Source organism: Ambystoma mexicanum, chromosome 14 (assembly GCF_040938575.1).
Source record: "Ambystoma mexicanum isolate Mex_15411 chromosome 14, UKY_AmexF1_1, whole genome shotgun sequence".
NCBI classification, from domain to species: Eukaryota; Metazoa; Chordata; class Amphibia; order Caudata; family Ambystomatidae; genus Ambystoma; species Ambystoma mexicanum.
In genome coordinates, this window is record NC_090940.1 from 599,037,179 (window position 1) to 599,061,359 (window position 24,181).

At 47.0% G+C, this 24,181-nt stretch overlaps 1 protein-coding gene across 9 annotated transcripts in view; it reads left to right on the plus strand.

The window, feature by feature from the left end:
- Positions 1 to 17,966, plus strand: part of UNC79 (unc-79 homolog, NALCN channel complex subunit) — a 538,994-nt gene extending 521,028 nt beyond the window's left edge. For all 9 annotated transcript variants that reach the window (XM_069637971.1, XM_069637972.1, XM_069637973.1 and 6 more), the window contains 3 exons: positions 3,603 to 3,680; positions 10,697 to 10,738; positions 16,699 to 17,966. In XM_069637971.1, the coding sequence (XP_069494072.1) occupies positions 3,603 to 3,680; positions 10,697 to 10,738; positions 16,699 to 16,899 (321 nt within the window). In that variant the 3' untranslated portion in view covers positions 16,900 to 17,966. The remainder of the gene's footprint in view (positions 1 to 3,602; positions 3,681 to 10,696; positions 10,739 to 16,698) is intronic.
- Positions 17,967 to 24,181: the final 6,215 nt, after the last annotated feature.

Here is a 24,181-nt window from a genome sequence, read left to right on the forward strand (position 1 = left end):
ACCAATAAAGAGGGGACACTGATTAGACAGACTACTGCTCAAGAATCATTTGAGTCTTGGGAACTCTTACAGAATAGGTTGGTTAGTCTCCATTGTTGTCCTCCATGGGGATGGCTTGCTATTAGGATAATCCACAAAGCATTGCAAGCCTGCACATCCAGCTTCTTAAAACAAAATGTTGGTCTGCCCAGGATCTTATCCGAGAGGAGGCAAATCCGGGCATACCCTCTGTTAGGATGTGTCTCCCGCTGTGCCCTGCTAGGGGCTTAGTGGAGTACCTTACTGTGGTCTCAAACACGTACCACCAAATTCTTTTGACCAGAGCACGGCTGAATGCCTTTCACTTAAAAGCTATAACACGTAAGTGGTCGGGCACATCAAATGCGGGTGATGGCAATTGCTGGTGGGGAGAGTTAGACACATTGGCGCACTTTGTGCTGCTCTGCCCTCTCTACAACGTTACAGAGACAATGGACCTCATTAGGACCCTGGCGGTCCCGTCATTACGGGCTGCCCTATTACGAGGACTGCTGCGGGACCCGCTAAGGGACGCCTGGTCAGACCAGGCATCCTTAGCGGGTCCCGCTAGCAGTCCAGGATGCTAACAACGGGCCCGTTGTTAACGGGCACGTTGTTAGCATCCTCCCCATTCCCATTGAGCCCTATGGGCACCCAACATCTAAATTGTGCCTTGCGACAGATATGCAGTAACGTCTACACAGTGTGTTCCCCTCTATTCTTAAACTTACTAACCTGCTTTCTATTTCCATTGTGACAAAATGAAGGGGATTCAATCCTAAACTTACTAACCTGCTTTCTAATTCCATTGTGACAAAATGAAGGGGATTCAATCCTAAACTTACTAACCTGCGTTCTATTTCTATTGTGAGAATGTGAAGGCGATTTTATCCTAAACTTACTAAACTGCTTTCTATTTCCATTGTATAAATATGAAGGTGATTCAATCCTAAACTTGCTGACCTGCTTTTTATTTCCATTGTGAAAAATTGAAGGTGATTCAAACCTAAACTTACTAACCTGCTTTCTATTTCCATTGTGAGAATGTGAAGGCGATTCAATCCTAAACTTACTAAACTGCTTTCTATTTCCATTGTGTAAATATGAAGGTGATTCAATCCTAAATTTACTAACCTGCTTTCTATTTCCATTGTGATAATATGACAGCGATTCAATCCTAAACTTACTAACCTGCTTTCTATTTCCATTGTGAGAATATGAAGGTGATTCAATCCAAGAATTCTTTGGCCAAGGGGCCAAGTGTTGAGGGGAGGCTCTTCTAAAATTTCACACTCATACCATCTGGGAGTGTGCTGGAGCTGCACCATTGAAACGAGCAGACGCCTCCACGGAGACGCTAACCAGAGCCACCGATCAGACAGCGACAGTCCTCCTGCAGCACATCCAGCCTGCACAGAGCGCTTGTCCTTGTTTCAGACACTCTGAAACCTCTGGATTTACCCCTTGTTTTGAACAACGGTCCTGAAGAAGATGGCTCCAATATCATTAGCCATTGAAACCGGTCGACCCTACAGGTCATGAGGGCTCTCATGACCTATAACAAATATCTCAATCGAAAGGAATAAGATATTGCGTAAACAACTGCTCCAGCACACTCCCAGATGGTATGAGTGTGAAATTTTAGAAGAGCCTCCCCTCAACACTTGGCCCCTTGGCCAAAGAATTCTTTTTAATCTGTGCATTTCCAAGCGGCAAAAATCTCCTATCCTTTGTTACCCACGGGAACCATTAAAGAAACTATACAGAACACAGAATATGAACAGCTAACCCGATCCAGATCGGACTACCACCTCACAGCTCCAGAATCTAATCCCCAGTCCTGGACAGTGAAGCACCAACCCCTTTGGATTTGCTACCCTCCTGTAACGCCTTGCACTTACGAGTTAGAGGATACACACCTCCAGCTTTTTGCCTCAGATTTTTCAAGCATTAAAACATTATTTCCTACAAAACCGTTGTTTTTGTGCTACCACGCTTGATCCATATTTAACGGTTAAAAGGAATCCAACGGCTTGTCCGTGCCCTCCCTTGGTTTTTTACCCCAACAACATACCCTGTTTGTTGTTATAGGTGATTCAATCCTGACACCCTACCATGTGATATTGCATTGGTTTTACCTCTTCATTATCTTATGATGGGATTCACTGTTTATTATGTGCAGTTTGATGGATTTTTGCAATCCGAATAAACCTACTTGAACTGAACTGACTAAACAGTGAGGGTTAAGGTGGGGAGGCCTGGCTGGCAGGAGGTGGAGAGGAGCCAGCCTGAATTGCCAAGGGATTGACACGGGAAGATGATAATGCACAGGTGAAACTTGTGTTGTACATTGAGTAGAGGCAGGTCCATACCTACAGATAGTGTTTTGCTGAGAACGAGGTCCGCATCTAACAACGATCTGTCCTAAAGTGGGCATCTAGTGCTACAGATGTAGTACGGCCATGGACTTGGATTCACGATTCACTGAGTGTTGGAGACAACATTGTTGATGTCAGATGTACCACTTTTGTCGATTGACGCCTGTTGGTGAATTCTGGACTTCTCTAAGGAGGCAGTGTTGATGACCGGGCGCCCGTCAATCACATGCCCTTTCAACCCTATTCCTTGGCCCACTTCCATGGTGGCAATCTAATTTTTGTGATCACAATTACATTGGTATACAAATGTAAGGCTGGCCAATGCAAAGTGTGGCCATATTACGAAGCCATATGATGCCGATATCAGAATATTTCCATTTCTATACCTCCGATAGTACAACACATAAACTGGGGACAGGATGATGCCAATATTATTAAGTGAGTAGCATATATGTGAGATCAGTGGGGCACTCCGATGGTGTTTGTCTTAGCATTCCATACCTGCGCTCAAGCTGCGCTCACCGGCACTCTCTTTGTATATTGTTCTTGCTTTCGGGTGGAGGAACGTCCCTTTGAAGGTCGCTGCGAGCTCTTCTAGCAATAGCGATCTCGCTTCCGTAGTTCGGTATTTTGGTAGTAGGTATTTTATACTAGACCCAATGCACACTATTTGTGCATTCAGTCTTTTATATACGATATTTTGGTCCAATCCCCCCTTTAAAGGTCACTGTGAGATCTTCTAGTATTGGGGATCTCGCGCACACCCCTACCTTCTAGAAGTGGCAAGAGAACACAGCAGCACTTGCAGACATAACACATTACACGGTGGTGGGGTCCACGATGCGTCAGTGATTTCTTGTGGCCTCCACCCCCTCCTTCCTGCCCCTTAATTTGAGGTGCCAGGTTGCTGGAAGGTGCGCCAGCAATGGTCTTGCTGCATCTACCAGAAAGAAAGAGGTTTGCGGGGTGATCCTGATGCCAGGACCCTCAAGCAGATCCAGCCAACCTCAAAAGCACATATCAAACCTGTGAGACTATGAGAGACTGTGAGGTTGTTTCATGTAGGTGATGCCGTTGGCTGGTGACAATAGCTTGGGGGAGCCCAACGAAAAGCAATTGTTTTATTTCATATCAACTTTTGCAACTTGACACTAGTTGTGTCTGTTATGTCCCACTGACCATTTGTGACCCATTTCTCTTCTTCAGATGGTGGAGATGGTGTGCCTTCATGTCATCAGCTTAATGGAGGCCCTGCAGGAGTGCAACTCAACCATTTTTGTGAAGGTAGGCAAACTCTCTACTATTGCAGTTGCAGAGCGAATGCGCCCCGACTTTGCTTTCATAGCCCCTGTCCAAAACATGCTCCTACATGCAGCGTACAGAGTTAGGTTTTGTGGCATATGATATGACATGATATGACATGTTAAGAGTTAAGAAAATAGCAACAAAATAATTCCATAGAATACACCTCTGTGGCATAGTGCAATACTGATGGCCTCTTGGTCCTTGCTAATCATACTATACTCCAACCTAGACCTTTGATCTTTTAGGGGACATTCAAGCACTCGTGTAGAACTTCTGTGGATGTCCTGAGTGTACAAACTTGGCACTTGCAGTGATTTGAGCCTGCAACCGGAGCATCGCATTGCGGAATGAAGCTCGAGCAGCCAATCAGAAGCCTTACATTTTGAAAGGAGATTAGATTTGAGTCCAGATCACAAAAGTTGCAGGTTAATAGAAGATAAAAAGATGAGACTCCTCAGGTGGAACAGACCCACCAGCGGATCTTCACTTTAGAAGGCACCTCCAACAAGGGGGGCTCATGGAACTTTAAGGCACCTCACCCCTCAGCATGATGCCCTCCAACCCCAGCTATGACATCATCCACGCATCCACAGCACCATACCGTAGACATACGCAACATTTTCTACCTGTGGTACTGGAAATATTCAATATATGGCTCATCTACCTCCTGTTTGGCTTCTCCTCCCTTGTACATGACTTGACAACACCAGTTCCACCTCTCCAGCACCATTTAAAGTGGGCTGCCCCTTCTCCTGAACTTTCACCTGTGTTACCTTCTCTGGCTATTCAACTGCTGCAGGTACTCTGGCCCAGCATCCATGCATGGGGTGGCTCCTATCCTTTGCCCGAAAAAAACATCCCTTCAATCCGTGACTTGGTTTCTCTTTTCATGAGCCAATAATCATAACGTGCCAATCTGTTTGATATCTCTGTCCTTGTGCCCAAATAATCACAGGACTATGCGCCTCATTACGAGTTCCGTTAATTCCGCCGGCAGTAATTCCCCCGATTGTGACGATTTTTGGCACTAAAATGGAGGATTTGACTCCAGCTTTTTGCTGGAGGAAAATCCTCCACCTTACCTCCAAACCTGTAGTACGGCGGGGTGATAATATGGTAGTAACAATAGTTATTAGAACAGAATTACTGCTGCATTACTGCTGCTTTTACCTGCCCCGTCGTACTTGTAATGTGGCCCTCAGTGGATTTATGTGTTCCCTGTGTGACGGTGTTCAACCCTGAAAAAACCTTTCTCAAAATAGTACCATCTCCAAATTCCCTAATTTGTCTATCTAGAGCTCTGCTCTATTTTTATTCTAATCTATTCTACTTTACTCGACTTTACTCTACTCTACTTAACTCTACTCTAATCTACTCTACTCTTCTTTACTCAACTCGACTTTACTCTACTGTACTCTAATTTGCTCTACGCTACTCTGCTCTACTCTACTCTGGCCTACGGTATTTTACTCCACTCTACTCTACTCTACTCCTGTTCTAAATAAACATTTCCCTATGCCGCCTCAAACTACACTAATAAGTCCGCCCACTCATCAAATGCGTGCCACAGAGTGAACTGCTGTGTGATGCGTCTGCCTTTGTATAGTTGTGAGGTAGAACTTGCTCAAACCTCATCTGCTGGAGCCTTGAAAGGAGTTAGAGAAGTTAGACCTGGTTGACCTCATCGAACTTTGAGAGGTTTGCTAAAATATGTTTGCCAGTGCTTAGTGTCTACAATTATGTACGAATACCACACGAAAGTCTCGGAAGGATAGCTTGCCTTGGAAACAAGATGACACGGAGCAACACAGGTTCAATCGGGTCCGCGCTTAGAAACCTCTGGGTATTAAGCACGTTATAAATAAACTAATTATAATTATTATAGTTTTCATTTCATAAACCTCATAGGCTGAGTCAGAGTCAGACCCAACACTATTTTAACTTGCAATTTATGTCAGTTGTGCATAAAACATTTGAGCACGTGCTAACAAGCGTGGAGGCCACATTACGAGTTCGGCAGTGTGGTAAAAGCGTGGGGGTAAATCGTTACGGTCACTTTTTTTTGGCAGCAACAAATACTGCCAACTTTACTGCAAAGCCGAATTCTGGGTTCCCGACCTTGACCTGGTGGATTTACCTCCAACATGTTGTTCGAGGTAGATCCTCCACTTTAAGGCCAAATTAAAGCGGCAGATTTAACACACCGTATTATCGCCCCCGGCAAAGCCACCATAAATATTCATGCAGTCTCATGGACTCCAAAGATGGATGTTTACACTGATCTCCATCACTTGCAATCCCCGGGTAATGCCACTTCCCCGAGTGGTTTAACAGTAATTGAGCTTGGCGGTAATTTGGGTAGATTTACCACCACACTCGTAATGAAGCTCCAAACTTTAAGAAGAAGTTGGAGTTTTTTGCTTGGGTTATGGTTCTCCTAGCCCCCTGACTCTTGCCACTCTCTGTAATCATGATCGATGGTCTCCCCTCCCTGTTTACGTTCCCTGTTGGGTGTCTGTCTGCGTCCTAAAGCCCAAGGGTCCATGTGTGCGCAATATACATTTATTAAAATAAAAAAATAAAAAATGACTTAACTGGATCTGTGTGATCTAACCATGGCTTCTTTTACTGCGACGGAAAAGTTTGCATGGGAAATGCACGAACACAAAATGTTCGTACATTTCCCATGCAAACATATTATTAAAAACACTACAAAACCCACAACCCCACCCACACCCACAACACCCCCACGCCCCCAACACTCCCCCACCCGCACCCCACACGCCCCCTACTTACCTTGCGCTAGTTCCCTTTCACTTTTGTGAACAGGAACCAGCGCCAAAGGGTCCTTTCTTTTTTCTTTTGTGTGGGCAGCTGCAGGGGTTTCCCCTGCAACCTCTGCTCACTATACTGTCTAGTATAGTGAGCGGGGTGTTGCAGGGGACACTCCCGCAGCCCCCCTTTTTTTTTCTTTTCTCGGGAGTGCAGCGGGGGTGTCCCCCGCTACACCCCGCTCGCTATACTGTACAGTGTAGTGAGCAGGGTATTGCGGCGGACAGCCCCCGTTTTTGTTTTCGTGTTTTTTTCGTTGTCTCCCCCCGCAACACCCACTAACCATACTGTATAGTATGCTGAGCGGGGTGCTGCGGGCGACACCCCCACAGCCCCTGGAGTGTTCTTTTTTTAAATTCATGCCGCCAAATGTTCGATCTTTTGGTGTTTGAACCTTTGGTGTCATGCATTTATGACCTTTTTGTATACGTTGAACTTTTTTTTCTCCGTAAATTCTACCGATACCGACTTAACTAGCCGATCTTCCAGTTATCATCACAATGGAAGTAATCGTTCAAGGAACAAAGAGTCGCATACTTGCCAACCCTACCGATTTAGGCGGTAGGATACCGCTTTTTAAGCAGTCCTACCGCCTACCGCGTAGCAGGAGAAGGCGCAGCATGCAGGCTTTTGATGTAAAAGGCGCCCACGGCAGTGGGCTAAGGGCGCCACACCGCCGCAGGTGCCTTTCATAAAAGGCGCCATTAGCCCCCACCACGCCAGCTCGGGGGAGTCTTTCAGAGGGTTCCCCGAGCTGGCGTAGCAGGAGAAGGCGCAGCAATCAGGCTTTTGATGTAAAAGGCGCCCACGGCGGTGGGCTAAGGGCGCCACTCCACTGCGGGTGCCTTTGACAAAAGGCGCCATTAGCCCCCCACCACGCCAGCTCGGGGGAGTCTTTCAAGGGGTTCCCCGAGCTGGCGTAGCAGGAGAAGGCGCAGCATGCAGGCTTTTGATGTAAAAGGCGCCCATGGCGGTGGGCTAAATGCACCCCTCCGCCGTGGGTCCCTTTGACAAAAGGTGCCATTAGCACCCCACCACGCCAGCTCGGGGGAGTCTTTCAAGGGCTACCCCGAGCTGGCGTAGTGGGAGAAGGAACAGCATGCAAGCTTTTGATGTTAAAGGCGCCCACGGCGGTGGCCTAAATGCGCCCCTCCGCTGCGGGTGCCTTTGACAAAAGGCGCCATTAGCCCCCACCACGCCAGCTCGGGGGAGTCTTTCAAGGGGTTCCCGGAGCTGGCGTAGCAGGAGAAGGCGCAGCATGCAGGCTTTTGATGTAAAAGGCGCCCACGGCGGTGGGCTAAGGGCGCCACACCGCCGCAGGTGCCTTTCACAAAAGGGGCCATTAGCCCCCACCACGCCAGCTCGGGGGAGTCTTTCAGAGGGTTCCCCGAGCTGGCGTAGCAGGATAAGGCGCAGCAATCAGGCTTTTGATGTAAAAGGCGCCCACGACGGTGGGCTAAGGGCGCCACTCCGCCGCAGGTGCCTTTCACAAAAGGCACCATTAGCCCCCCACCACGCCAGCTCGGGGGAGTCTTTCAAGGGGTTCCCCGAGCTGGCGTAGCAGGAGAAGGCGCAGCATGCAGGCTTTTGATGTAAAAGGCGCCCACGGCGGTGGGCTAAGGGCGCCACTCCGCCGCAGGTGCCTTTCACAAAAGGCGCCATTAGCCCCCCACCACGCCAATTCGGGGGAGTCTTTCAAGGGCTCCTCCGAGCTGGCGTGGTGGCAGAAGGCGTGGCAGGCGCCTCATTGTCATTGAATGCACCCGCGGCGGCGGGCTCATTCAATGACAATGGGCTGCTGACGCGCCCTATTCCTATCCTTACCTCCTCGCCTGACTATTTTTGAAACTTTAAAATTCCTACAGATTTTTGGTCACAGAATGTTGGCATGTATGGAGTCGTGAACAAAAAACAAGTTTTCTAAAACGAGAATCGAGGGGCTCAAGCATTGGGCGTGCCACAGAAAACGTTTGAGGTCACTTTCGTAAATGCAACGCCCAGCATTTACGCCACAGCACATCGGATACGTCTGCAATTCACGAAATGGAATCGGAACGGTGCGGCGTTGAGTGCCATTGGGGCTTGCAATTTACCAATTATGCCTCCTCGTCCCATAAACATCTCTAATCGGGACTGACATGTGCAGATGACCACACAACTCATTAAAGAGTATTTCAGCTCTGATTTGAAGCTGGCACTGGATGCTGCATGGAATTGGGGGCTTGATTGGGTTAGCTCGCTTTTGGTATTTTTCTGGTACACTGGGATTAGCTTGCTGGGTGGCGCCTTAGCCTCCGTCCCGCCCATTGGCATCCTTTTGGCATTTAACGTGTTTGATTTAGATATACAACATGCCCACTCTTCCTATGCTTTCTTCCTCCCCAGCTCTTAGTAGTGTATGGGCCTGATTTACAACGCGTTTTTCAAGGGGATTACAAAATAGGGCAGTACAAAATAGCGCCTTATTTCTTTGAGGCGCTATTCAGTGGCACTAGCAGCTTTTGGTGCCAGGGGGCAGTTAATAGACACCAGCGGGAGGCTGGGGGTGCACTGGGCACCAGGGGGGAGCCATGGGTGACAGCTGCCCCCCTTCCAATACCCTGGCTGCGCCACTGGTGCTATTGCAAGCATTTTCATTTTTATATCCTGCATTCGCTCGTTGGATCATTTACCAATCCATGCTCTTTTTGCTTCACTCCTTAATTCTGTCTTCAACCCCTGCCCCCTCACTGTTTCTCACTCTCCTTTTTGTAGCTCCCATTCCCTCCCTTTACCTGTCTCAACTGCTTAATATTCTTTCTTTCTTTCTTTCTTTCTTTCTTTCTTTCTTTCTTTCTTTCTTTCTTTCTTTCTTTCTTTCTTTCTTTCTTTCTTTCTTTCTTTCTCTGTTTGCTTCTTTCATTCTCTCTTTCCTTCCTTCTTTTTATTTCTCTCTCTCTTTCTTTCCCTTCCTTCCTTCCTTCCTTCTTTCTTTCTTTCTTTCTTTTTCTTTTCTCTTTCTTTCTTTCTTTCTCTGTTTGCTTCTTTCTTTCTCTCTTTCTTTCTCTTTCTCTTTCTTTTCCTTCCTTTCTTTCTTTCTTTCTTTCTTTCTTTCTTTCTTTCTTTCTTTCTTTCTTTCTTTCTTTCTTTCTTTCTTTCTTTCTCTCTTTGCTTCTTTCAATCTCTCTTTCTTTCCTTCTTTTTACTTCTCTTTCTCTTTCTTTCCCTTCCTTCCTTCCTTCCTTCCTTCCTTCCTTCCTTCCTTCCTTCCTTCCTTCCTTCCTTCCTTCCTTCCTTCCTTCCTTCCTTCTTTCTTTCTTTCTTTCTTTCTTATTATTTTCTCTTGCTCCTTTCTTTCTTTCTTTCTTTCTTTCTTTCTTTCTTTCTTTCTTTCTTTCTTTCTTTCTTTCTTTCTTTCTTTCTTTCCCCCTTTATCTTTTCCTGTGTGCACGTGGTTTACTCTTCTTGGGCCAGAATATCTAACATTTGCACTGCTGCTAAAAATTGAACAAACGCCCAGATAATAAGTAAAGAAGCAAAGAGGTTTATCCCAAACCACACTATCCCAAAACCAGGGCAAACATTAACTGTAATCTACTGGAACACATTATTAAAAAGACTACAAAACCCACACCCCAAAACGTCATTGCATTCTGGAGATGCTAGCCCAGTCCTGGTTTTAACTTTGCATTCTGGGACTTGTGGTCTCGGATCTCCCCGTTATAAAACCTGGACTACAAGTCCCAGAATGCAATGTTCAAAACATGTCATTACTAGCATCTCTGGACTGGAGTGGGACATATTGGCATGTATGTATTAGCAATGTTCAAAATATATTAATAAGCACATAGTCAACATCATCATTGTCTTCTAAGCAAGGGGTCTGGAACCTGCAGCTCTGGAGATGCTTTGGACTACGACTCCCAAGACGCATCACAGTCGACTATGCTGGGTGGGGATTGAAGGGAGTAGAGTAACCGACCCCCCCATGCTCTAGGGCAATAGTTTTTTGGAGGATGGGTGGGGGTCTTTAATCCAGAGGCGTGACCTTCAATATACTGGAAAGCTAAGTTATGGTTGCATTTAGAAATAACTCGTTTTAGTGCCCTGCTGCTGCTGTGCTGGAAAGGAGTGGTTTATACGGTGTCCGGCTACTAACAATCCTCTTTCTCATTTCAACGCAGCTGATCGCCATGTGGCTTCCGATGATCCAATCCAACCTCAAGGTAAATGTTACTTTTCATGCTGGGCTCCCGCGTGCCTTCTTCATTCTCATTGATTCAAGCGAGCCCGTTGGTCGGGCTTTGCATCGCGAATGCCCCGGAACGGAATCACAGGGACTGTCACAGGGACTGTCAGTGGCAACTGACGAGTGAATTTCCACCTGATTATGAGCTGTGGTTAGTCCCCATTCTGAAGTCCCATACGAATGACGGTAACTCCCCCAGTGGTAATTCCTAAATTGGTTGGGTGGTAATACCGCCATGCATAAGATGAACGTATTACCTCCCCGGGGTAACAAGAGGTGATTCTGTTACTACCTATTTTTCTAGTTCCTTCAAAACTGCTTACGGTGACCTTTGAATGGCCCCAGTTTTTGCTTTCATGTGTTAATTTGCGGTTCATTTTAATATGAGCTGAAGACGCGTTTAGTTAGAACACTGCTAGTCCGCTAGCCAATCAGAATGCAAAAGATAACATTGTAACTTGAAGGAATTGTTGGGTTGGTTTAATCATACTTTTTTGATCCCAATGAAAATCAAACTGCAGTGTCCAATACTGTAGGTCATGAAAAGGTTCAGGAAAGTCGCGGTCGGGTGGCGTATAAGACAGGATTGACCATAGGATTCTATCAGGGACAAGCATGCACCTGTTTCAGGGGCCTGCAACCTGCGGCTCTCTAGATGTTTTGGACTACTACTCCCACTAACCCTATGCAGCATAGTCGATGGGGAGGGATCATGGGAGTTGTAGTCTACAGTTTCTGGTACGCCGCGGGTTACAGACGCCGAATCGAAATGATTGTTTTTGGACATTTGCACATTGCGATAGCAAACTCGCTTTGAAATGACCAGAGTTTCCCATGGATACGTTTGGAATGCTTTTGGGACGCTCTGCTTTTACGGATGCACATTGGAGAAGTGAATTGAAGTATGTTTGCGAATGAAAGCGATCCTTATGTACCCGTAAGGTTGGCTCCTGAGAGGGTACACACGGATGTAGTTAAGCTTGTGTCCTTCTTAGGTTCCTCCCTCAATAGAAGGAGGGTTCATTGCCTATTTGGCAATGCTGTTTTTGGAACTGCATCCATGCCAAACAATATAGTTCCTATATTGCACTGTCTGCAACTGCAACTCCCAAGATCGCTCACTATTGACTGGGCTGGCAAGGGCAGATGGGAGTTGTAGTTCTGAAACATCTGGAGAACCAAGGATTGCAAACCCCTTCCCTATAGATGGAGGAATGGACAGACTCTGGGGAAAAATTAAGTGGTACATACTAAAGATAGTTTAAAAAGCAATACCACATGTTGTCTCGGGAGGATAGCTCAGGAGCAATGGGCTAGACTTGGAAGCAAGACGATGCGGAGCAACACAGGTTCGATCCCCGGGTATGCGCTTAGAAACCTCTGGGGATTAAGCACGTTATAAATAACCAATTATATATAAATAGCAAAATCAGGTGGTATTTCCAAATTTGGCTAATACCACCAAACTCCCAATGAACATATGTTCGGGTGAGGATTTGCCTGCAGGGGTTGGGCGTAGTATTGTTCCACCGGGTCACTCGACTGTCGTATCAAAGAGCATTTCCCACATATAAATTGAGGCCGACACATCAGACAAAATAGATTCTGTGTTTTAATTGTGCTCGTAAAGACATCATTGCACCGAAGATGATTAGTTCCTCATAATTCTTTTAAACAATATGTAAAGAGCGAGAAGGAAGATTTAGGGTAGTTATAGAGGACAGATAGAGAAAAGTGTAACATGTACAAGCAAATACCGATCCTGGTGCCTTTACTAATTATGTTAATGTTATGTTTTGAGTTAGCCAGTTATTTTGGATGCACATATTGCTGCTCCATGACATTGCATGTAGAGTGGGCTCCAACATTGTAATAGAAACGCGCCATACATTGGGTCTAGCCTTTGGCCCGCTCAGCGTCCGCAGATAATGCACAAGGTTACCGCACAGCGATCGTTACCGCACAGCGATTCTGAGGAGTCTGCAGCCAACCAGGGTTCAGGCTCGGACTGGACCATCAAATTGTCTCAGGCACCAACAAAAAAGTGGCCCACAATTGCAAATGGCTATGCATTCCTTTTGTGACACTGTTTGAATAGTACCCAATGTTTTTTGGGGATACAATGTGATGCAAATGGTTGATTTTAAAGAATATTTATTCAGCAACACTGGTCAAAACTATGAGCCGCATAGTGAAGTAACTCATCAAACTGGCCAAAACAATGGCCCACTATGACCCAAAAAACAGGCCCAAACCAGCATATTGCATTTTTGGTTCGGCCATGGGCCAATTGCCCGATGGGGCTGTCCGAGCCTGCCAGGGTTCCAAACTGAAAGGGCCAGCAGTCCCAGATAACTGTGCTAACTTTCTGCCTCACAGAAAAAGTGTAACATTGAAGATAGCTCAAGCGCCTGAGACAATTCAAACAATCTAGTAGACCCTTAAATCAAGCCATATGAAATACTTTAAAAACATGTTGTAACTATGACCGTGGTAAGCACCAGAGTCCTCAGCGGCTGCAAAAGACACCTGCAAAATGTTCTTGACTTCAAGCAAGAAGTAGTGACCCTGGTCAAAGTGAAAGGCTTGCTTTACATTTCTCAAGCACTTTTCAAACAGGTGGAATGTTTAAATAACAGTTCCTAAGCAGTGATGAGCACCTGTCTCCTGCAAGTATTTCCGCAGCTGCTTATAAAAGGTTCACTGGCTTTTTATTATTTGCCATTTATTAAAATGCTAAAATAAAGCACTTAATTAGGAGCTGTACGCATTTGCCTGACATCAAACAAGCATTATCTCACTGCCTTTTTTAGTGCCATGTGCATGCCTGTGCAGGGATTCTTAAATGCTTACACGGGGCCTTTATTGTGACTTGGGGCCCTTACTTTTATTGTCGAAGCTCGTTGGCCAGCGCAACACAAAGACAGGTCACCATGCAGAAGCAGCACTCCAGTACACCTTAGAATGGGTGGGTGGTTTTTATGCCCCATCTTCAACTTTAGTAGCTTATCAAAAATCTTTTCCAGGACTAGCAGGAACAAAAAAAAGTAGGAACAATTATTATAATCTTTTTGTTCACAAATTTGGTGGAGATGGGCATAATTTGCTGCCCTTCCACATAAGGTTGAAAATGGTATTCGATATTTGGCCTTAAATAGTGCGTAACTATCGACGACACCCTAATCCATATGTTGCAAATATAATTAGACGTGTATTGCAAGTCAATTAAAGGACGTTAATGAACATTCTGTGAACATGGAGTAGTAGCATGCACTGGTTATAACCATACCATGCTATTTGGGATGTATTTGAGTTTTAAAATGCCTATCAACCCCTCACTCCCTCCCCTGTTCCACCCTCATATACATTTCACCGTTGTTATATGTTCCCATGTAACTGTGAATGTTAACTACCCTTTGATGCTCATAATAAGGGCTCTGCAACCTGTGGCTCTCCCCTAATGTTTTGGACTACGACTCCCAAGATCCCTCTCCATTGACTATGCTGACCAGGTGTAATGGTAATTGTAGTCCAAAACATCTGGTGAGCCAAAGGTTGCAGACCTCTGCCATAAATAGTAATAAATGATGGCAAAAGTATGCAATGTTGTGAGGATTATCAACACTCCCCCGCAACCATCCCTCATGATTACACATGATGTGGCCTTCCTGATGTTTGAACTACAACTCCCATCAGTCCAAGCTAGCATAGTCCATGGTGAAGGATGATCATGCAAATTGTAGTCCAAGACACCTGCATGGCCATTGTAAGGGATCAAGAGTAAGACTCAGACACAGTGGAATTTTTGGTGTTGGTTAAAGACTTGTATTAATAAGATAAAATAGGGGTTTGGGGACTGTAGGAGGGGTTTCCTTTCCTCAAGAAAACTAATGAACTTCTGTGCCAGAATATCCAAATCAAAAGAAGTCTCTGCCCTATGTCCAAAGGCCCTAAACTGACCCTTACACGCTAAACTCAATATAATGTGCAACTCAGGGATTTCTGGAAGGAATACATTTATAGCTTTCTTTCAAAGGTGCAGAAACAAAAAGGAATAAAGTTCCACCAGGAAAGGGGTCTTCCCTTCCCCTAGATTTCTCCTGGTCTTCCATTGTCTATCTAGCACTTCCGCAAAAAGCAATAATGTTCCACTGCTGCACAAGGGGACGACTCTTCCCCTGCGATTCTCCAATCATACAATGTTTTAATTCACAGTTTCAAGGGGGACGACTCCTTCCTTGAGTATCCTAAAGCACACAGTTCTTTTGAATGTTTCAATTTCTCACTCTCTGGATCTCAGTTATCCTTAAAGGGGTATGATTCTTCCCTTTTCCCTTGATTATCACTGTTCCACAATTTCAAGGAGGGAGTTTGATCCCTATGATTTCTCAGTCCTTTTTCTAACTCTGGTGTGCTCTCCTGCCAGGGTACTTGCAGCATTATTACTTCTCTCGTTCTCTGGGTCTCAGTTATCTTTAAAAGAGGTATGGTATGTCCCTTTTCGTATTGATGGCCACTGTTCAACAATTTCAAGAAGGGGTCTTGACCCCTGGGCTTTGTCAATCCCATTTCTACCCTGGTGTACTCTCCTGCCAGGGTATTTGCCACTTTGTTAGTTATCCTTAAAAGGGCTATGATTCTTCCCTTTTTATATTGGTTATCACTATTCTACAATTTCAGAACGGGGGTGTTACCCCTGTGTTTTCTCCCTTCTCTTCTTACCCCTGGTTTACTCTCCTGCCAGGGTATCCCACTTGGATGCTAGCCCCAGTCCCGCACACTGCCTGGATTACTTTCCTGCTAGGCCTTTTTTTTATCCCCTCATGTGTGTGAGTCCCAGACTCACTGTTTGCCTGGTTTACTATCCTGCCAGGGCTTTTCCATTCTCTATTCACTCTATTTTGCATCCAGAAAATAATGCTTTTCAAGTACTGGGTCACTGACCTTTCTTAACAATATTTGTATTCATATGAACTATTCCAGTTTCTTTAATTAGGCTCTCCCATGCTGTCAGTGGCATGCAACATTTGCCCTGAAGCGCCCTGTTGTCCCATTCACTTTCACTGGGCTTACCGGTCTTCACTGGCGGCTTCGGTGTTCCTCGCATCTCACTGTCTTATTTGCTCTTGGCCCGCTGACTGGGAGTGCGTCCCGTTAGCTGCTTGGTTCCTGCTTTGCATCCTCTACTTTTGGCAGCTCCAGCAATGCAGCAAACTTCTCTTGGTTCGGTTTCTCTGTATGCTGTTCTCTTCAGCCCCCGTGCTGCGTCCTGTAGACTGTTCGCCTCTGGTGTCCCACACAGCGTCAGAACAACTTGGCTTCAGCAGCAATGTCTGTCTCTCTGTCTCGCGTGTTCTGTTCAGCTGTGTCAATTTTCAAAGTCCCAGCATTTGTTTGCATGTTCCAAAGACTCGAACGCTGCGGTGGCTTACCACTTCCAGCCATCCCCAGTACTCCATTCCCCTTCCTTGTCTGAGTACAATGCAAGGGGGTTCATGAAAACCCTGGAATTTTCCATCTCCATCACAATAAGCCATTCGGAATGTTTCAAAGGCACATGGGTGCCATTGAGAATTAAAGCTTAAGAATTATTCATATTAAGTATTTTTCTGTCTCCCTGGAGTTTGACCTCTCCTAAGTGGTCCTCCCTCAGATAGCCACCCTCAGGGTCAGAGTCAGGTAGGTGATGCCTTTCCCTGGCTACGTAAGAGAAGCTTCCCTCCAGGGAATCAGTGACGATATCGCTAGGTTTGTCACACCACATAATGAGTAATACCGTACCAATGTACAGTGCAATGGGCCTTCCTGAATCCGAAATAACATTAAACAATATCAAGCTGTAACACGTATGCCTGCTTGTGATGGTACTAAAATATTTTTGTTATAACATTTGTATTAACATGAAATTAGGCTCATGGTCTTTCTGTTTATCCACAGAATTTATCTGCTGGTCTGCAGCTCCGCCTCCAAGCCATCCAGAACAACGTGCACCACCACAGCCTGAGGATGCTGCAGGGGTCGGGGCAGATCAGCCACAATGCGGCGGTGCTCCGCAAGTGGCTGCAGTGCACCCAGTTCAAAATGGCTCAGGTGGAAATCCAGTCCTCGGAAGCTGCGTCACAGTTCTACCCTCTGTGAGGCCGGCGGCTTGACGCGCGTTTGTGCAGCGCGTTCGTGCCTTGGAGGCCTCAGCTGCTCCAGAGCACGGCTTCAACGCTGTACCTGCCTCATCTCCGGATTCCCCCCCTGCAGAAGGAAGTGATTTGTGTACCTCGTTACCATGAACCTCTGGGGGGCTGATGAGTCTTCATGCTGATGTTTTTCATCACACAGTCACTGGCAATTGGAATTTGAGATCTGTGAGCTAAGGGGGTTTAACAAACATGCACACAATTACTCAAAGCATGGAACTGCATAGCCCAAAGGGTACACAAACATACAGAAGTGCTATATTAATCTAGCAAAGGAGCCCATTCTGAGAATCTGCGGTGGTTGTTTCCAAGCGTAGCCATGATCAACCGAACAACCGGTAGCCCCTAGTCTACTTTTCGAAAAGGCACATCCGTTAAGCTCCTGGTTTAAATCACAACACAGTCACAAGTTGCTATTTTAGCAAACCAATCTTCAGTCCTTTTTTTAATTGAAAAAGAAAAAAATCACACAATGCAATACGGTAAAAAAGGCGTGGCGTCATTCATGGGACGCTCCAACAAAGCTTTCCTGGTCCTGGGATTCATCCGAAAAGCGGCAGCGGCTTTTTGCTGCCACATTTTTAAGTGCACTTAGAAATCACGTAGGTCAACGTTGCTGATTTCCACGTTTTCTATGACGTCATCCAACCAACCTGAAAAACTGGCCTTCTAATTATTTTCTCCTTTAATTGTATTTTTTTCCTTTATTAGCCTCAGTCTACAGATTTATTTCAGACTATATATTTTTAGTTCCCAACATTTGTACAGAACTCAACGAAAATGAATTAAAATGAAATTTGCATAAATGAATTTTAAGAACTATAATTAGTGTACATTAGTTTATAGGAGGTGGCCGCACTGCGCACGTATATATTTTAGAAATTCCTGTAATTAGCACCCTCTTCTATGCATTTGCAGCGGAAATTTCCTATGTCCCTGGTTGTTATTTACTCTTAAAAATGATAAAAAATTCAATCTATGTATCAAAGTTAATAAATCCATTTTTATTATTAATTTGTAGATCTTCTGTTTTTTTTATTTTTTTATTGGCACAGTTTGTTTTCCAGGAATCGCTCTCTTGCTTTTGTGGGTGTTTTTTTTCCGGATTCTGTGCTGGGTGCTCTTTCTAAGGAGAAAAATCTATTTCTCACTCTGGTGTTATTGAGAGGGGAAGCAGAAGCAATTTGAAAAAAGTCCTCGGGCGATGGTAGATCCCTGCAATAATCCGAAACAATATCTTACTCCACATCCATGTGGAGTTGTGATTTTTAATACCTTGTGCTTGCTTCATTAAATGTGGCATTCAGAAACACGGATATGTGGAACAGGCCCTAATAGGAACATTAACCCTTTATTTCTTGCTAATGTATTTTGTAGCAACCTGTTTTGTTTTCCATTAAAATGCTTATTCCGTCCCCCATTTCCTTCTCATATGTTTATATATGTTTTGCGATGGGTGCATCAGAAAATTGCTGGGCATAACTGTAGGCACCAGCGAGGCCGTGGGCGCTCAATAGCAAGTAGTTAAAAAACACTGCGACGATCCTTCAGATGGCATTGCTTTTCCCCAGAGAGGAGCTTCTTTCCATGAGGCGAGGGAGGTGTGGCCTCTAACCGATAGTCCCCTTTATCTCCCAACCGCACAGGGTAAAAACAACATACAACCTTTCCTTAACTGTGATAAAGTCCAAGACTATTTGTTACTGTAATGTGTTAGACAGTCTCACTATGATATGTACTGGGATGGTCAAGAAACCAAGATCGGTACCGTCAAGCATCAAGAGTGTTCACCCAGCTGTCGTCAATCAAACTGACGTTACGCTGGGACAGTCCCAGCTACTTCAGCCAAACAGTAAAGAGGGACAAGGAGAGCAACATCTGAAAGGAGAAGTCAGCGAGCTAGGATGCCACCAAATAGCCAGCGAGTTGGAAGCAGGGCATTCGAAGGCTGTGTCAAAACATCAGTGTGAAGTGACGAAAAGGAACAAAGGTACACCATGAAAGTGCCTTGTCTGTCGGTACGGAGTCGACAATGCTGAAGTTGAGAGTCAGCATGGTGGTGGCGTGACCTGGTGCGGTCCAAGAATTATGCTGAGAGCACTAATACTAGCCTACTATGGAGCCGCGTAGGCGATTGCATGGGAAGTACGAGGAACTGTGGTGGTTGTAACGGGTGGACAGTCTGGTCCGAAACTTGCACCCAGACTGGCAGCAGTAACCAGCCACAAAGTGGGCTGAAGAAGAGAAGAAGATGAAAGAATGAACCTGCAACCCCCGACAAAACCGGTGAAGAGTTCCCAGAGAGAAGGTCATGGGAACGGTAGTAAGTCGGGAGGGGGGCCAGGAAATCTTGAGAAGGTGAAACTAGAAGACAAGAGAGAAGCAGATAATTTTGTAAGACAACTCCCTGGTCATTTACATAAGAATGTGGTATTGAAGAGTCAAGAAGGACTTGGGAAGCCTCTCCTTTGTCCCGGTGAGGGCTAGTTGAAGGACAGTATTCAAATAGAGAAAATACTAAACCCATATAGAGAACTTAAAGAATTGATGAAGAACCTAAGATTAAGAACACATTGAAGAGACAAGGAGAGCTTGGGGCGTCTCTCCCTCATCCCGGTGGGGCAAGTTGAAAGACAGTGTTAAAGCCAAGAAAAGCCTGCTAAAAACAGGTGGTAAACTAGGAGAAGGCAGACATTGGGCCTCATTACGACCCAGGCGGTAAGTTACCGCCTGCGTCGTACCTTTACCACCATGGCGTAAACTACGTTTACGCCATGGTGGTTGGCGGACTTACCGCCCCATTCCGAGTTTGGCGGGGCGGTAAGTCCCCAATCCCCATTTACCCTTCCCCATTCCCATTTTTGCCCCGTAGGGCATAATGGGAGTGGGGAAGGCGTTAATTACGCCACCGTAAATTACGGTGGCGTAATTAACTCCATGGTCCCTTAGCGCCATGGATTTTAACACCTGCTAAAAGCAGGTGTTAAAACCTCCATGGCGCTAAGGGACCTCGTACTCAGGCGGTGAGGGTCGGCGCTGTTTACGCCGCCGTAAACCCCTTACCAACTGAGTCGTAATGAGGCCCATTATTTTAGTCGCGTGATATTGTGGAACTTTGTGGAATGTGAGAGACTTCTATCTAGGAGAAGGGAGTCATTCTCCTGTGTTGGGATACACACTCTTCCGTTAACTTGGGGATTTGTGTTTAAATGACGGAAGGGAAAAAGGGAACCGACGAAACCCGGTAAGGAGAAACGAGCATCCTTTGGTAGCATTGAGGCACCCCATCGAAGCAGCGTACTCTCAACACCGCATCACCACAAGAGTCTGTTCTTTCCTCTTTCCCCCTTTCTTTTCAACTAAAAGGAAGAAGAAACCCTTATCTAACGGAAACAACCAAGGAGAGAGAGAGAGAGAGAGAGAGAGCTGAATAAGTCAAAAAGGCTTTAACCTACAGCTAGGAGGACGAAGTCACTCTCCTATCCAAAGACATTTTGACCCAGGAGAAGGGAGGCATTCTACTGGAATATGGTTTTGTTGCTTTGGATTTTAAGTGGTAGGTATAGTTTAGAAGTTCGGATGAGGATGTATACCCTGTATTTGGACATCACAGGCTTCCTGACAGACCAGGGTTTTAGTTTGGTTAAGGTAGGGGAGCCACCTCTACTTACGAATAGATAGGATTGCTATTTTGTATAAAAATACATGTTTATAGCCAAACCTATAAAGTCCTGGTCAGACTTGTCAATCTATGTTACCACAGCACCAGGGTTTTAGTTTGCCCTCCTCACGTGCCGTCTCTCCTCTACTTTTATTTCCCTTGCCAACAGTTTTGGCTTATAGGCAGCCCTTCAACACCAGCCAATAACCAAAACTAATAAAGAAATGAACCACACGTGACAGATGGAACAGGTCACTCAATGCAATTAATTCGTACCATGTGCAGATGTGACACAGCGTGAATTTTGCAGTTTGCCTTGCAGTTGTGTGTAATCTGCACTGCGGCACATCAATTTGACGTTATCAGTACAACCCAAACACAGTGCACCACAGGGCCATTGACATTTAATGGCCGTGTCAACTTATTTAGTGAAACTGAAAACAAGATGAACTGGGAAGAGGGCGTCAAAGTAGGGGGACGTGTAACTCGGGCAACACTGCAGCCTGATTCCATCCCACATAAGCTAAGGGCAAGGATGTTCGTCCTGAACTTCTGAAAGGAATCATTGCAGGCTCCGCCCACTTCTGCAGTTAAGTGGGAACAGAGCATAGGTAAAGACCTTGGCTTGGAATAAAAAAGAAATCCATACATACCACAATTAAGTCATCACTTTAAACTTGTACCCATCAACACCCAGCTCAACCCCTCGCTTCTGCAGTTCAGGATGGAGCTCAAGACCCTCTGCTTCTAGGAATGGCTCAACCCTAACATCTAAGACAATGAACCGTCCACTCACCACCCTACCTGAGACTGGCTGATCTGATCCCCACGGTTTCCTCCCCTGGTATCTAGGTCCATAAAACGTCCACTCCCCACCCTACCTGAGACTGGCTGATCTGATCCCCACGGTTTCCTCCCCTGGTCACTTTGTCCATAGACCGTCCACTCCACACCCTACCTGAGACTGGCTAATCTGATCCCCACGTTTTCCTCCCCTGGTCACTAGGTCCTTAGACCGCCCACTCCCCACTCTACCTGAAACTGGGTGATCTGATCCCCACGGTTTCCTGCCCTGGTCACTATGTCCATAGACTGTCCACTCCCCGAGGCTGGGTGATCTGATCCCCACGGCCCCTGGTCACTAGGTCCATAGACCATCCACTCCCCAGCCTACCTGAGACTGGCTGATCTGATCCCCACGGTTTCCTCCCCTGGTCACTAGGTCCCTAGACTGTCCACTCCCCACCCTACCTGAGACCGGAGGATCTGATCCCCACAGTTTCCTCCCCTGGTCACTATGTCCATAGACTGTCCACTCCCCACCCTACCTGAGACTGGGTGATCTGATCCCCACGGTTTCCTCCCCTGGTCACTTTGTCCATAGACCGTCCACTCCCCACCCTACCTGAGACTGGCTGATCTGATCCCCACGGTTTCCTCCCCTGGTCACTAGGTCCTTAGACCGTCCACTCCCCACCCTACCTGAGACTGGCTAATCTGATCCCCACCCTACCTGAGACTGGGTGATCTGACCCCGCCCTACCTGAGACTGGGTGATCTGATCCCCACGGTTTCCTTCCCTGGTCACTTTGTCCATAGACTGTCCACTCCCCACCCTACCTGAGACTGGCTGATCTGAGCCCCACGGTTTCCTGCCCTAGTCACTTTGTCCATAGACCGTCCACTCCCCACCCTACCTGAGACTGGCTGATCTGAGCCCCACGGTTTCCTCCCCTGGTCACTAGGTCCATACACTGTCCACTCCCCACCCTACCTGGGACTGGCTGATCTGATCCCCACGGTTTCCTCCCCTGGTCACTAGGTCCTTAGACTGTCCACTCCCCACCCTATCTGAGACTGGGTGATCTGTTCCCCACAGTTTCCTCCCCTGGTCACTAGGTCCATAGACCGTCCACTCCCCACCCTACCTGAGACTGGGTGATCTGTTCCCCACGGTTTCCTCCCCTGGTCACTATGTCCATAGACCGTCCACTCCCCACAATACCTGAGACTGGCGGATCTGATCCCCGCTATTTCCTCCCCTGGTCACTCAGTCCTTAGACCGTCCACTCCTCACTCTACCTGAGACTGGCTGATCTGATCCCCACGGTTTCCTCCCCTGGTCACTAGGTCCTTAGACCGTGCACTCCCCACCATACCTGAGACTGTCTGATCTGAGCCCCACGGTTTCCTCCCCATGTCACTAGGTCCATAGACTGTCCACTCCCCACCCTACCTGAGACTGGCTGATCTGATCCCCACGGTTTCCTCCCCTGGTCACTGGGTCCTTAGACTGTCCACTCCCCACCCTACCTGAGACTGGGTGATCTGTTCCCCACAGTTTCCTCCCCTGGTCACTAGGTCCATAGACCGTCCACTCCCCACCCTACCTAAGACTGGGTGATCTGTTCCCCACGGTTTCCTCCCCTGGTCACTATGTCCATAGACCGTCCACTCCCCACCATACCTGAGACTGGCGGATCTGATCCCTGCTATTTCCTCCCCTGGTCACTAGGTCCTTAGACCGTCCACTCCCCACTCAACCTGAGACTGGGTGATCTGATCCCCACGGGTTCCTCCCCTGGTCACTATGTCCATAGACCATCACGTCCCCACCCTACCTGAGACTGGGTGATCTGATCCCCATGGTTTCCTGCCCTGGTCACTTTGTCCATAGTCCGTCCACTCCCCACCCTACCTGAGATTGGGTGATCTGAACCCCACGGTTTCCTTCCCTGATCACTTTGTCCATAGACCGTCCACTCCCCACCTTACCTGAGACTGGGTGATCTGATCCCCACGGTTTCCTCCCATGGTCACTAGGTCCATAGACCGTCCACTCCCCACCCTACCTGAGACTGGGTGATCAGATCCCACGGTTTCCTACCCTGGTCACTATGTCCATAGACCGTCCACTCCCCACCCTACCTGAGACTGGGTGATCAGATCCCACGGTTTCCTACCCTGGTCACTATGTCCATAGACCGTCCACTCCCCAGCCTACCTGAGACTGGCTGATCTGATCCCCACGGTTTCCTCCCCTGGTCACTAGGTCCCTAGACTGTCCACTCCCCACCCTACCTGAGACCGGAGGATCTGATCCCCACAGTTTCCTCCCCTGGTCACTATGTCCATAGACTGTCCACTCCCCACCCTACCTGAGACTGGGTGATCTGATCCCCACGGTTTCCTCCCCTGGTCACTTTGTCCATAGACCGTCCACTCCCCACCCTACCTGAGACTGGCTGATCTGATCCCCACGGTTTCCTCCCCTGGTCACTAGGTCCTTAGACCGTCCACTCCCCACCCTACCTGAGACTGGCTAATCTGATCCCCACCCTACCTGAGACTGGGTGATCTGACCCCGCCCTACCTGAGACTGGGTGATCTGATCCCCACGGTTTCCTTCCCTGGTCACTTTGTCCATAGACTGTCCACTCCCCACCCTACCTGAGACTGGCTGATCTGAGCCCCACGGTTTCCTGCCCTAGTCACTTTGTCCATAGACCGTCCACTCCCCACCCTACCTGAGACTGGCTGATCTGAGCCCCACGGTTTCCTCCCCTGG